The 15,454-nt window shown below is 27.7% G+C and overlaps 2 protein-coding genes across 5 annotated transcripts; both read right to left on the bottom strand.

The window, feature by feature from the left end:
* Positions 1-216: 216 nt before the first annotated feature.
* LOC115721754 (myb-related protein 2) lies at positions 217-2,711 on the bottom strand. 4 transcript variants are annotated; one of them, XM_030650829.2, is made up of 6 exons: positions 2,314-2,711; positions 2,133-2,209; positions 1,771-1,825; positions 1,512-1,611; positions 1,322-1,394; positions 217-1,177 (listed from the first exon to the last, which is right to left on the bottom strand). In XM_030650829.2, the coding sequence occupies exons 1-6, from the start codon at positions 2,588-2,590 to the stop codon at positions 371-373; spliced, it is 1,389 nt and encodes a 462-aa protein (XP_030506689.2). In that variant the 5' UTR covers positions 2,591-2,711; the 3' UTR covers positions 217-370. The 4 variants fall into 4 exon arrangements, with proteins under 4 accessions (XP_030506689.2, XP_030506691.2, XP_030506690.2 ...); XM_030650831.2 differs by having other exon boundaries at positions 217-1,159; XM_030650830.2 differs by having other exon boundaries at positions 1,322-1,391.
* Positions 2,712-3,140: 429 nt separating this feature from the next.
* Positions 3,141-4,450, bottom strand: LOC115723971 (uncharacterized). Its single transcript, XM_030653430.2, has 2 exons — positions 4,119-4,450; positions 3,141-3,168 (listed from the first exon to the last, which is right to left on the bottom strand). Exons 1-2 carry the CDS (start codon positions 4,448-4,450, stop codon positions 3,141-3,143), a joined length of 360 nt encoding a protein of 119 aa, XP_030509290.1.
* Positions 4,451-15,454: the final 11,004 nt, after the last annotated feature.

The following is a 15,454-nucleotide window of genomic DNA, read 5'->3' as shown; positions in this document are numbered from 1 at the left end:
AAAAAAATGTCCTAATTTAGATTTTCTTCTCTTAATTCCATATATTAAGATTAAAAAAATTGTAACACACCACTTTTTGTGTGAACATTATTATAAATTGTATAAGTAAAATACTTTTTTAATGTAAAACTTAATGATCTCAATGTTATCGAATGAATACATAAGCAGTGCAACTTTATAAGCTGAATGATCCAATTATTAATTCACTTCATCACATCATGAAACCATAATTTCAATAATGAAATTAATTATAAAATCTTTAAGTACGTACATGCAAAAAATATTATAATTAAAACCATGCATGCATGTGGTGAAGTAATTAATTAAACTCTCTCACATCTACATCTTTCTCTCTATTAATATTTCTCCCTTAGCTCCAGCTGAAACCATTCAAATCAAACTGTTTGCAATTAGAAGAGGAGTCGTTTTGATCATTGTGATGAGTATTCAGATCAAGTACTTTTGTTGCAAAGAAATTAGCAGGAACAATAGAAGATGATCGAGACACCTTCTCATTATTATTCTCATCATCATCATGATCATCTTCATCATTATTATCTAATTTGACAAATCTTTTGTGACGATCTTGATCACGAGTAGTGTCGTCCCATCTAATATCGCGATGATGATGATGATGATTATTATTATTACTTCCTCCAATGCTCATCGATAACCCATTTCTTTCGATCGAAAACAATCTTCTTTCTTGCTTAAGAAACATGTTGTTTTGATCTAGTAATTCTGGAGTAGTAATAGTAGTAGTGTTATTATTACCTTCTTTGGACTCGAAAAATGTAGTAGTTGTAGCACTATTATTGTTGTTGTTGTTGTTATAAGCTCTCAAAACAATCCCATGTGCTATTTCTTGATCCTTTTGGGATCCATGCTCAAATGTCAAACAACTATCTACCGAGCAATCACCACGGCCGCGACCAGGGCTAGGGTTAGGGTTAGGGTTAGGGCACGAGGCTAATTCTGGTGGTGGGGTTGCTTCAAAAGCAGAGTTGAGGCATTGAGTGGATACCTTGGAAACAAGTTCGGAGAGTTGAACTTTGGCGGCTTCAAGCCCCACGACAGTTCCCACGTTTTGTCTTCCGAGTGTTTCTTGAGCTTTCTCCAGCACTGCCTGCAGGTATTTTCCCTGAGCCTCTATTCGAAGCTGCAAGTGTCGTTGAACCTGATTTAGTTCATCATCATCCCCAAAAAAAAGACAACAAAAAGAAAAAAAAAATTGATCAGATTAATGCTTCTAAACATTAATCCAATTCTCACATGTACCAAACCAAAAATTAAAAAAAAAAATCTTATGTAGATTTATTACCTCTAGTTGTTCATGGAGCCTTCTTTGTACTTCAATTTGCATTTGTAGTGTTTCATTTATGTGAAAACCTCTGCTATAATAAATTAACATAGTATAGTATAGTTTAGTTAATTTATATTGATAATTAAATTATAATTATAATTATAAGCAATAAATAGTATTAATTAAAGCTATATTAATAAGTAATTACTTGTTATTTGTTTGAGGCCCATTTATGCTTAAATTGTTCATATGATTTCCACTCATTGTTTCTGATATTCTTTCAGCTACTGGCCCCCCACCAACCGTACCTATACATAATTAATAATTAATAACAAAAGAACACTACTTTAGTAATTTAATTAAATTAGTGTAATATATATTAGAAATAATAAGTATGTATGTTTTACATAATAATTAAAACAAAACATGAATGAGAATGATATGGTTAATTAATATTAATTACTTACTAATTTTGGTTGGGCTACTAACTTGTCCATGTAGATTCTTACTGAGTCTATACTTCTGCCCAGAGAAAAAAAATAGATACAAATCAATAATAATAATAATATATGCATGTAATAGAAAAATATATATTGGAATGTATATTAGTTTATTTATCTAATTAACATAGTGAAAATCTCAAAATTTATGTGTCCATATTTCTCCCTAATTAGATAATTTAATTAAGTTAAATACATCATAAAATAATATTAATTATTTTGAATTTTTATAACATGACACCTAGTAATCAACATTTTTTTTTATTTTTTGAATTGTATCATATATATATATATATTATACATACATAATATAAATATCATATACATACCTGAAGATGGCTCTTGAGATGGTACAATGTGAGTCCAGGAATTCCCATGAGTTTCATTACAGTTTTGGGAGTAGCCTCTATAACAAATACAATATCATGTTATATTAATATATATAGATACAAAAATACACATACATATATATTATATATATACATGTATAATATATATGTATATACTTACTGTCAGCTCCTCCAAGTTGATTGACAGCTTCAACAAACCGCTCATGGAGATCGGAAGTCCACTTAAGCCGGGGTTTGGCATCGGTAGAGAGGACTAATCCCGCGTCTCCATGGCTACCGCCACCACTACCACCACCTCCACCGCCGTTGTTGCCAAGAAACAAATGCCTTTCCGGAGGAATGTTTCTTGAAGAATTATTATTAGATGAAGAGACATGCATATTTATGTTCTTGCCTGAAAGATGATGATGATGATGGTGATGATACATGCTACTCATATTTCTATATATATATAAATATTTGTTATAGTTTCTCTCTAGAAACCCTAGCTATATATGTATGTATGTATTTTAGGGTTTTTGTTTGTGTTTGTGTTTTTTTTTTCACAAGGCAAATATGAGCTCAAGCATGGGGATTTATAAGCGTTGGAGTTTATATTGGAATCTTTGGACAAAACATATGATATCATATAATAATAATAATAACAATAAAAAAAAAGAAAAAGAGAAAAAGATGAGTGAGTGACCCCATTATTAATCCAAAATATATTCACAGCGACATGAAAAGTTAAAGATGATATCTATTGTTTCCTTCATCCAATTAATTCCCTTAGCTTTAGTTTTTTACTTTCCCATAATTGTGGGACCATATATATGCCCTAGTAGCTTTCTTTTCTTTCATTGTGGTCAAGAAATGGTAAAATGTATTAGTGGTGTCTTGTAATTTTCTCGGTGTCATATTGTTATTGGTGCAATTAAGTATTGAGTCTCATATTATAACTTAAAGATAATAACTTTTAAGAAATATTACTAACCAATCGTAATGCTCTTAAAGGTCACCAGCTTGTCCAGTACTTCTATAAAATGTCATAATAGTGTGTAATTGAGTATCGATTTCTATATATTAATTTATTTTGAAAATTATTACGAAAACTACTAATTATTCCATCTTGCAATAATATAAGTGTTATTGGTGTCTAATAATGCTAAAGAGCACCTGAATAGTGTCTAACACTATTTAAAAATAATGTAATTGTTATTGGTATAATTTAATATTAAGTTATACATCTTTTTAATTAAATAAATTAATAGTATAAAAAAATTCTAACCACCCGTAAAATAACATCTCATAGCGATATTGAGTACTACTGGTATTTAATAATAGTGTCACTTTTTTATATAATGAAGACTATGTGTACAATAATTATTATTAATAATTAATTGATTAATGGCCATTGAAACAACATCTCATGCCTTGAATATTTAGCATTTGGTACAAGGGAATTGTTTTGAGAATTGATCCGAAATCATATTCAATTTATAGATTTTTGAAAAAAGAATTAAAAAGATAAAAATGTATAAATATTAATTATAATGTTCATCCATATAAATGCATAAATAATATTCGTCCTACTGGCAAAGCTAAAATGTATAAAATATATTATAATGTATAGAATCTTATTCCCAGATTTGAGAGGAATTTTTCTGACTTGGGATTTAAGGGAATCAAACTATCGCTGTTGTGTTCATCAAACCCCCTTCAAAGCTACCCATAACAGATTCTATATATAACTTTATTACATATATATAACTCACTTCCTATATAATAATATATATATTATATGTAACGATTTTTATTGATGTAGCCCTATTGCATGCTCTTTTAATCTCATTTTATTATTTTATCATGAAGTAATAATTTATAGTAGTGTTGTAATAATTTAACAATATTGCATCCATATAGTTATATATTTAAAATATATGTAAAATTAAAAATATATATAGAAAAAATTCGGGTTGGACATACCCAACCTTTCCCTTCTTGAAAGCTTCTACCATGGTTTCATGATGATCTCGAGCTACACAGTCCACTCCAAACCGCCCCTCTTGTTCAAATAAAGCCCCATCAACATTAACTTTAATCTTGTTTAACACAGGTGCAATCCAACGCTCACAGGTCCACTTCCCATCATTAAAAGGAGACAACGAAAAGCCCTTCATTTCCTGAGCAAATTTGTATTGATCAAGCATGTTTCTAGCTGATGTTACAATATTTGAAGCAAACCAACTCCTTTTTTGCCAAACAAAGTTATTCCGCGCACGCCAAATACCCCAACTCACCATCGCCACTTCCTCCATTTCAACTTCGTGCCCCTGGTGAAAATTCCAAACAACTAGCTGTTGAACGTTGCAGCCCCAGCCCCGACGTCCACTATGCTGTGATGCCAATCAGCCTTTGCAAACGAGCATTCCACCAACACATGTTGAATAATTTCAGTACTAGAGTTGCACAAAGGGCAGTCGGCATTGACAGGAACTTGACGCTTTTGGAGTTGAAAACAAGTTGGAAGCACAACCGAGCAGCTCGCCATAAAAATTTACTGATCTTAGGAGGAATTTTTAATGACCAAAGCCGCTTCCAAAAATCAGTATTGGCATCTCGGCATCAAGCACCCTTAGATTCTTCAAATAATTTATACTTGTAATTAATTATTTTAAATTTTATTTTTAATATCGTAAATTATTAATTTTTTAAAAACATGTGAAATGTGTGTTATACCTATAATGTAGAATGTTATTTTTAAAAAAAATAGCTATAGGATATAATTTTTCTAAGAGTCAAAAATAGAAAAATTCATTAGGGTAGAAAAAAAATGATGTCTCTATAGTTAAGAAATAGAGTACTTTGTGGTATAAATATTGAAGTTTAATCTTTAGTTACAGATAAATATTTAAGTTTAATTTTAGGCGGTGATAATACTTAAGTTATATATTTTTGAAATTTTTGTAAATATACCTTATAAATGTCAATAGTCGCATAGCAGTCTTTGATTGGTCAAGCTCATTCAAATTTTATTTTTATTTAAAAATTCATTTAAAAATACCAATAAAAAAATGACACGTGGATATTAACTCAGCTAAGTACCTACCAAAATTTTAGAAATATAATTTAAATATTATTATCGTAAAAAATTAAATTTGTATTAGAGAATTAAATTTAAATATTTACGCCACAAATTATTACCCTTAACAAAAAACTCTCATATATTCATACATTACTTAGACTTAAATAAATTTTAATTGAATTGGCCTTAAATTGGACTTATTTTTTCTTCAATATACTTGTCAATGTGAGTGTCACATTATTTGATAGTAAATTATTATGTATTAATCAATTTTGATTGGATCAATGATATTTATATCTATATATATAGATATATAGGAAGAAAGAAAATAGATATATTAAGTAAGTTTTAATTGGTTATATTTGGGAGAATGATTTGAAGAGATGAAGAAGAAGATTCTTTTGACTTGAGCACCTAATTAAGCTAATAAGCTAAAAAGGTTTGAAACTATACATATAGCTACTATATATATTAGCTATAAGGAATTTAAAAAGGAAGAAAAAAAAATGGTGGGAGAGAAAGAGATGCTCTTTAATTTTCTTGGAGATTGTTTGGACGAAAGGAATTATGGAATATGGAACACATTCCATTTTGTCTCCTTCAGTAAGTTTGGTACTTATTCAGAACATATATATATATATATATATAACTATATATATAGAAAATAGAAAAGCCTCAAAAGTCTTTAGTAAAATTCTTCAATTGGTATAAGACAACCGGCAGCTGGCTATATAAAAATTCTTCAATATTGGGGACCCCCCCAAAAAAAAATATAATAAATTGCAAAATATATATATATATATTTAATATATTTGTTATTATTATTCTTATTTATGTGTATATTACAAAATATATAAGTAAATTTGGTCTTATAATTAAGGATTGTACTTGTTGTATAGTTGGAAATAATATTAACATATGATGAGGATTTGAGGACCACCTGATCATATGCATGCATGCATGCATGCTGCTATACCTTGTTCTTGACTTGTTCCTTTTTCTTTCTTTCTTTCTTGGCTTTACAGATTCTATTTACATATGTATACACATGTATCTATACATATATATAGATATATAAACATAGTTATGTAATGGTATATTTAAGGATCGACATGTAGTGTCTTGTGTACTTAGAGGGGAATTGTACCTCTCCTAATTTTCACTAGTACTATTTATTTTATTAAACTGTATTAATTGTTGGAATTGGTCAAATAGTTAAGATTTTTTTAAGTACAAATGATTAGTGGTACTATAGTCCTTTGAGATGTGCTTTAAAAAGTTAACATAAATTCACATGCATGATTGTAGATTTTGACTTTGAGTTAGATAATTAAAATTGTGTTATTTAGTCTACACCGGCCATTTATTTAGAGTAAATTTAAGGTTACCCAAAAAGTTTGGAATAAAATAGAGTACTTTTAGGAAATGTATAACATGCTTGGACGATGTATCGCTTGGTACTGGGTGACAAGTTGTTTGGGAGGTATTTGCCTGGAATAGGCTTTGTGAAATCTTGAAATTACGAATCAGGCGCTTCAAAGCAGCATACGCGCACCTAGTGCTAGCGACATGTCGCCCTATAAGTATGATATTGATTGAGGATAAATTTAATGACGGTTCCTACAATATATAAGAGTTTATATATCTATATATTGAGTTAGAAAGACTTTAGTACTTGAATTGGTTCAATTCAAAAGCTTGAAATCCCAAAATTTGTTCCATGAGTGCAAAAGTCACAAGCAAGTAATTATTTAGGAGGAATACAAATTTTGACAACATTTCATCAATGTGGCAATTAATTAAAAGATTAGATTTGATTTTACTATAAAAATAGTTACCTTGATAACATTTTAGTTATAACATAATTTTTTTTTGATTAAATATGATTTTTTGTCACATTAAAAAACTACTTGTGACTAAAACATATTATTTAGATATAAGTTATAACTAATTTATTTTTAGTCGCAACAAGTATTATGACTAAAACCACATTTAGTCACAATAAATTATGATTTTTGCGATTAATATATATCTTTAGTCACAGATCTTTTAGTTACAATAAATGACAATTTATAATTAGTCACAATTTTTTTATTTTTAATCACAAATTTTATTGTGACTAAAAGTAATTTTTTTTAGCACTTCTCAACTTAATTGGGTGACCACACTACAAGAAATGTTACTTTTGCCAGCACATTTTTTATCCTGGCAAAAGTTAGTATTACGCTAGTAAAATTAAATTTACTTATGATGTGTTGGCAAAAGGGGTTGGCAAATCAATATTGGTATTAGAACTTTTGCCAACATAAAATGAAAAGTGTTGGCAAAAATAACTTTGTCCAGCGCGTAAATGTGTTGGTAAAAGTTAGATTTTAGCCACTACAAATGTACGCTGATAAAACTTTGACCTCTTTGCCAGCGCAGTTTACAAAATCCGCTGGTAAAAGTTACTTTTACCAGCGCAGTAGCGAACTGTACTGGTAAAAATGATATTTCTTGTAGTGCCGATCTTATAACCTAATCCCTTGATAAGTTGTGTTTCCTAATCACTTTGTTCATAACACTTGTGCTTGAATTATTAGAAATCTCAATATTGTTGCCAATAGTTATTATCCCATGATAAAATTGTATAAAAATTTGGATTCAAAAATTTTAACGCGTTCTAATTAGAAACGACATGTGTAAGCATATCGTAAGGTTTATCTGTTTATAAATATATTGAGATCATACATATTTATATTTTAACTCCGTTATTTAATCATGTCGTTTGTGTTTATGTTGAGTTAAAGTACTATAATTGTGTCGTATCAAAATCGTGTTGACTCGAAACACAGTGCTTAGCTATAAACTCCGTCATTTGGGTATAATAATAGAGTAATAATTTGTACACACATTAATTACCCACAATTATGTATATATTATTATAAAATAATATAAAGTAGATGAGAAGAAAGAAGAAGAAGATGAAGAGAGAAAGAGAAAGTGAATGAGAATTTCTGAGTTGTTTATTCCAATGGGGTGAACCCCTATTTATACAAATACAAGAGTGAGATATTAAGAAACTAAGAAAAAGGGAAACTAAGAAAAAGGGGAATATTGATTACAATTAATGGTAATAAATAAAAGATTTGGACATCCACATAATTATTAATATTTATAACACTCCCCCTTGGATGTCCATAATAACTGCCTTATTAAAAATCTTGCTGAAAACTTGATCAAAGGAAAAAGAGTATAGTGTAAACTAACTCCCCCTCATTTAAGCATTTGTGGAGATCTTCTAATCGACGAATTTCGATCTTATCTGCCGTATTCTCAAATGTTGATGTTGGTAATAACTTTGTGAATAAGTTTGTAAGATTGACACTCGATTGAATATGTTGAACACCAATATGCATTTTCTTGAAGCGTATAAAGAAGAATTTGGTGAAATGTGTTCTAACTCTATCTCCTTCAATGTACCCTCTTTTTAGTTGAGCGATGCAAGCAGTATTATCTTCATAGAGAACTGTTTGTGTTGATACTTCTTCATAGAGTGCAATCCATATGTTTCCCGAATATGCTATGTCAATGATCTCACTCACACACATTCTCTACTTGCTTCATAAAATGCAAGTATGTTAACATGATTTAAAGTTGTCTCTTTAAAAACCTTGTCAGAAAAACCCAGTGGGACAAAATCTGAGCTAAGGAAAAAGAGTACAATATATATTTTATATTCATAACTATTTGCATGTTGCCTCGTTAAAAACCTTGTCAGGAAAACCCAGTGGGACAAAACCTGAGCTAAGGGAAAAAGAGTGCAACATGAATATGTCTCCCCCTCATGCACATATGATCCATAATTCTTTTGGTGATAATATATCTCATAAGATTATTGTTATCACTTTTAAAATATCACCATATATAATCTTTGATCATATATTTTCTATAACTCTTCCAGAGTATGTATGAACTTCTAAATTATAGATGAGGGGTTCGTGGAACATTAATCTTTATCCAACTAATTGTATCATTCATGTGTATATACAATCTTGTTCATACTAAAATTTAATATTTCAAGTAGATATGAACATAACACATTAATGATAATATAAATTTTTGTTTGTAACAATGATGGTACTCCAAGACCATATATTTGTTCCATCTTGTTGTATGATCTTAATTTCCATATCAAATGATCATATATCTATAATTCTTAATACATATGAAGTACTTCAGGACTTCAATACTAATGAACAAACTTTATACATTTAATATTTCTCGATATTCAAAAGAAATAAAAGTTTGTTTTGCAATTAATCAAAAACTCTTCAAGAGTCTATCACAACGTATAATTTACGTATTTATACTGCATAGACAACCATACGTATTTTTCAAACAATAATTTACTTACATGTCTTTATTTCATACAAAGATCTTTGTCATATAGTGCGCGCGACTTAGAATTTATATCACTTAAGACATGTATTAAATTCTTCTAGAATTTTTAGATAAGGCTTATTTCAAATTCTCACTATATTAGGAGCTCCAAATAAATAATCTTTTGTTGCAACATTTATGTGACGCTTATAAATCCTCATAAAATATATTCCAGGCTATAATCAAATCATGATTATATTTTCTCAATATTTAAGCCTTACTTCAATCAATCTCATGTCTATGCAAACTTTGTACAACAATTCATTATGTACAAATACATATATGCAAATTTCTCATTAGAAACATTTATTTGCACACCCTACAGGCCTTACTTCACTTTATGTGAGTAAATTTGCCTGGATTGCGTCATAATATTTTGGCCAAAAATCAAAATGTATGTCGATGATTCTCGACAAATCTAATACCATGATCCTTGCTATCTCATGTTAGTTTATTGCATATGCACACATTCAATATTTATTGTCGACAAAAATTTTAATAAATGATAATTTCCCCCCATATTGACATAACTTATAGAGATCTCTTTAAATTACATATTTTTCAAATATGTTTATCATTTATAGGTACCTATATAGAATCACTTCAGGGATTCAATTATGATCAAATGTGTTATGTCTAACTTCTCTTAGGAGTCTTTTTGAGTACCGTTTTCATCACGGTTATCATTTTAATACTTTATAACAATAAGGTATCTCCATGAGTACCTCTAGATTTAACAACTTCAGGGCAAATCAAATGAACATTTATTAATAATTTCTACATTGTTCATTTACGCTTCAGGCGTTTTCAACTCATTCTATCTCAACTTTGAATAATATTGATTTGCAGTTGGTATATATCATTTTGAACTATATTGTTCTTATATACTTTGTGCAAGGATCATTTTTCAAAAATTATCATCGATCCCAACTGCTTCTCTCCCCCTGATCGAGAGAATTTTTAAAAATTGTGATATCTAATAATATTAATATACCTATAGGGATTTCAGTATATCACAATGAATCAATATTTGTTTAAACTCATATATACTATATGACATTGAACTTCAGGTTCAATAAACTTCAGTTTCAAGTTCAATCCTTATGAACTTAATTCATTTCTAAGAATGAGTCATACGTGTATAATTAGAAATACATAAATTTACACATTTTGTAAATGCATGATTATATAATCTTATCACATCGATAAGAAACTATGCAATAAAAATCTAACAATAGCTCAAGATTGTTAAGGAAATATAATTTAAATATTTTCTATGTGCAAATATATGCACATTCTTCTTTTGAGCCTTATAAATTAACAATGAGAAGAATCTTCTGGTTCTTCAACAAAATTTAGTCAAATTCTTTGACAATTTATTGCATATGATTGATCATGTCAAAATAATTCAATTCATGAACTTCAGGTTCACTATAATTTGTATTTCAATGAAACTTTCAAAATGTAATGTAAATTCATTACTACATAATCATTACAAGTTTCATTTTTATATACACGAATAATAATAATTATATTATTCTCCAAAACATATACACTCTTCAGGAATCACTATCATCAATTCAATGATGTGTATAATTTAAAAGATACATGACAACTTCATCATGTTATTGTAATGGTCAAATAGATATAACCATAACATATCATTCATTTTTTCTGATATCTTTTTAACAAGTCGTCTAATTTATTAATAGACTATTCATCAGTCTAATTATCATGACTTGATATATTATATATTTAAATGTACAACAAGTACATATAATAAGTTATTTATTATCACTTTCATAACTAGATAAAAGTTACACATTTAGGTACATACAAAGACATTTTACTAATCAAAGTAGCAATTGTATGTAAGACTTCTTCAGGAAGCTTTTCAACTAATCATTTTGTGATTCTTTATCACTTTGATTATATTGGATCACTAACAAATATTAGTAAATTATATATATCCACTTTTGGGAATATGCAAACTGAATTATATAGTAACTATATATATACATATCCTGTACTAACAATAGTTTGAAACTATTGATTTCAAGAAATAATAAAATATGTATATATTAATTTGCTTCTGGCATTACCAATATATGTAAAATCTATATTCTTTGAAATAGAATTTCAAGTCTATTCATTCTCTTTAGGTAATGATATTTAAATATTTTAAATGTACAATAAGTTTGTACAATTCACATTCTATTAAATAATCAAGTATACTTTTATCTTGATTATAAGTATGTCCGTACTACAGGTACGCGACCACTATTATTCAATTCCACACATGATATATAAATTTCATGCACTTTGATTATGTGTGGTATCTCATCTTTTAGTTGTTTCAACTTTTTCTGTAAATATTTGAGTAGTAAATAATGTCATTGATTATTTGAAATCATTACATTCACTTCGGGGAATGACGTTGAACAAGTAGAACATTATTATAAATTTCTTAAAAATTTATTACTTGTTCATCCATAAAAAGTATAAGAAATTATTCAACAATTTCTTTTACGATATTTCAAAGAATATATGAATGCAATTTTTGCATAGTCTCCAAGATGTATGCAAAATTTAATCTTTAAAATATGTCAGATTCAATAATTTCTAACATTGCAAGTAATAACAATGTATAATAACATGACTAATACGAGGAATCTTTAAAAGTGATTGACTTCAATTCGTATCATTCTCTGCAGAGAATGATGAACAATAAATACTGCCTCATGTATTTAAATAACATTAGTCATGCTCATTGTTATTCTTATACTTTAATGTTTCAATGCAATTTTCTTAACATTCTTTTTGGGTATTCAAAACCCACTATAAAATTGCAGAGAATGATGAACAATAAATACTGCCTCATGTATTTAAATAACATTAGTCATGCTCATTGTTATTCTTATACTTTAATGTTTCAATGCAATTTTCTTAACATTTTTTTTGGGTATTCAAAACCCACTATAAAATTGCATCAATTAATAATAATCATTTTTAATGATTCTTTAGTTGTATTCACATAAATACAATCATTTTTTTTTCGATAAATATAAAACATTTACTTCAGGAAATGTTTGTCAAAATCTATATCGATATTAGATTACTTTTCATTGTCCTCAAAGAATACAAGAACATATATATAAATATGTATTCATCTCTTTCATTATATATCCATCAACTATATAATGAATATTACATTTGCATAATCTTCAGGATATATGCAAGATTTTATTGAGGACGCATAATCATCAGGATATATGCGATATTTTATCGAGGATGCATAATCTTCAGGATATATACAATATTTATCGATGATGCATAATTTTCAGGATATATGCAATATTTTATCGATGATGCATAATCTTTAGGATATATGCAATATTTTATCGATGATACATAATCTTCTGGATATATGTATAATTTATATAGATTTTCTCTATCATATCATAAGCACACATATATTGTAAATATTATGAATGATAAGAACATTATATATATATATGAAATCAATAATAAATATATAAAAACATATATACATATATAATATATAGATATATAGATAAAAAGAAAAAAGAAATCAAATGATTCTTGAAATTGTTTCAGTCAGAGGAGTATATATATAAATATATATTTAGTGTATTTTGACTTTGAAACAATTCAAGAACTTTAACAAGATACTTACATTGGGACTTGGGCAGAGACTCATGCTTGAAGCTTGGGCAGAGACTCATGCTTTAAGCTTGGGCAGAGACTCGTGCTGATAACGTGTTATAAAATAATATAAAATAATATAAAGTAGATGAGAAGAAAGAAGAAGAAGATGAAGAGAGAAAGAAAAAGTGAATGAGAATTTCTAAGTTGTTTATTCCAATGGGGTGAACCCCTATTTATACAAATACAAGAGTGAGATATTAAGAAACTAAGAAAAAGGGAAACTAAGAAAAAGGAGAATATTGATTATAATTAATGGTAATAAATAAAAGATTTAAACATCCACATAATTATTAATATTTATAACATATATATATATATAGCATTGTCTTTTATTTTTGAGTCTCTTTATACGTACGTACACTAATTATAAATATTAGTGTAGAATCGATGTGATTTTCAGTTTGTAAGCAACTAAGATAGATGTGTCAAATGCAAGTGCATTATTCTTATATGCTTTTATTATTAATTATGTGGTGAATTGTTGGTAATCGTTCTCGGGAATTATACGCCACCTATAAATATATAAATACAGAGAATATTATCTACATAAATATTGTATAATGCTTCCTATTAATAGTAAAACATGATGGGACACATTACACATACATATATATATATATAAACGAAATTATATGTTCCTATATATTGTTCCATTTTATTACCTGTAATTATACATATATACGTATATTTGTCAAATGATGAATATGCATGCATGCGCATATGATTATTATTATTTTTATTATTATTTTTTGCCGAATATAATAATGAATAATATATATGATACGTAAGGTTAATTTATGGTACTATTAATGAAGATAATTATGATTAAATTAAGGGACATATTGGTATAGAGCATCAATACTTGTTGAGACTAGCTTGAAGAGAATGAGAACATTAATATATATATATATACGACTGGTTTAGATACCCATTATGATTTATCGAGTTATTCTAGACCAAGAAATCATATATGTCTTAAACCAAATCCCACTATTATAAAATTTAAGTGCAAATATATATTTATATACTGTCACATGCATATGCATGGTTGGCACCCAATTACTAGTTAATTAAGCTTAACCTATAATATTACAGCTACCTTCATTTTCTAGTATCCATACCATTAATATTGATAATAACCTGATAAGAAAAATTTACAATTAAGAAATAATTATATGTGCATGTGACTTATTGCCCTGATGATGATGAAATGTCATTTATAAAAAGTGTAATTTTAGTGTTTTAGGTCATTAAAAGTATCATTTTTATTTTTGTGGTCAATCATAAGAGTAGGTATTTCTTGTTTCTGGTAATTAAATATAATCACAATTTTTGTTATATAACAGTATATTAATATTATATAATAGCAATTGTTAATTTTACAGTATTAAATATCTAATTGCATGCGTGTTTATTTTTATTTTGTAATTTTAATTATTGTGAACTCATCTAATGATCTTATTTGTAAGTTAATTATTATACATGTATATATAAAAAAAATTACATTATAACTTCTCTAAATTACCGAAATGGAAAATATCTCTACCGTAGAGACAAAAGTAATACCTTTACCTAAAAAACTCTATCTATATATTTATAAATTGGTGTAAAATAATAATTTGATATATTGAAATAATTTGATTGGATTGTCATTTTTGGAGTAAAATCAAAGAGATTCTGATTTGAGGGAATATTATATGCAGTTTGGGAGAATCTATATAGATGAAAGACTTTAGGTAAAAGTGATATATAATATGAAAAGTAGAATTCATTCCAAAATAGTTTGCTGGCATGTGGACCAGAATAAATTTATCAAGAGTAGTCTTTTATTCATTTGGGGTATCCTATTCAACCATGTTCCCATGATTTTCATATCTACAATTCTTAATTATTATTATATAATTTATTTTACTAATTTGTGATCAACAACCTACATAATATTTATAAGTGTGATTGATTATTATGATCAAAAGATATGCTATTAATACTTTTTTTATTTGTTGATATGTGTTATCCTTAAGTGTTATCATTGATGTTGATTGTTTTATTTATTTGAGAGAAAAACAAACACTGATCAACACTACTC

This window comes from Cannabis sativa, chromosome 9, assembly GCF_029168945.1.
Source record: "Cannabis sativa cultivar Pink pepper isolate KNU-18-1 chromosome 9, ASM2916894v1, whole genome shotgun sequence".
Taxonomy (NCBI): Eukaryota; Viridiplantae; Streptophyta; class Magnoliopsida; order Rosales; family Cannabaceae; genus Cannabis; species Cannabis sativa.
Note: the sequence above shows the minus strand (reverse complement) of the source record. Positions and strands in the feature narration are given on the sequence as shown.

Bases quoted from the DNA above. Each gene is read 5' to 3' on its own strand.
- LOC115723971 (XM_030653430.2), bottom strand. From the start codon at position 4,450: ATGGAGGAAGTGGCGATGGTGAGTTGGGGTATTTGGCGTGCGCGGAAT. The intron at 3,169-4,118 runs GTATGTCCAACC...GACATTTTATAG, and splicing joins TTCAAGAAGGGAAAGGTTGG to AAGTACTGGACAAGCTGGTG.
- LOC115721754 (XM_030650829.2), bottom strand. From the start codon at position 2,590: ATGAGTAGCATGTATCATCACCATCATCATCATCATCTTTCAGGCAAG. The intron at 2,210-2,313 runs GTAAGTATATAC...TATTTGTTATAG, and splicing joins TCAACTTGGAGGAGCTGACA to AGGCTACTCCCAAAACTGTA. The intron at 1,612-1,770 runs GTAAGTAATTAA...AATTATGTATAG, and splicing joins TAGTAGCCCAACCAAAATTA to GTACGGTTGGTGGGGGGCCA.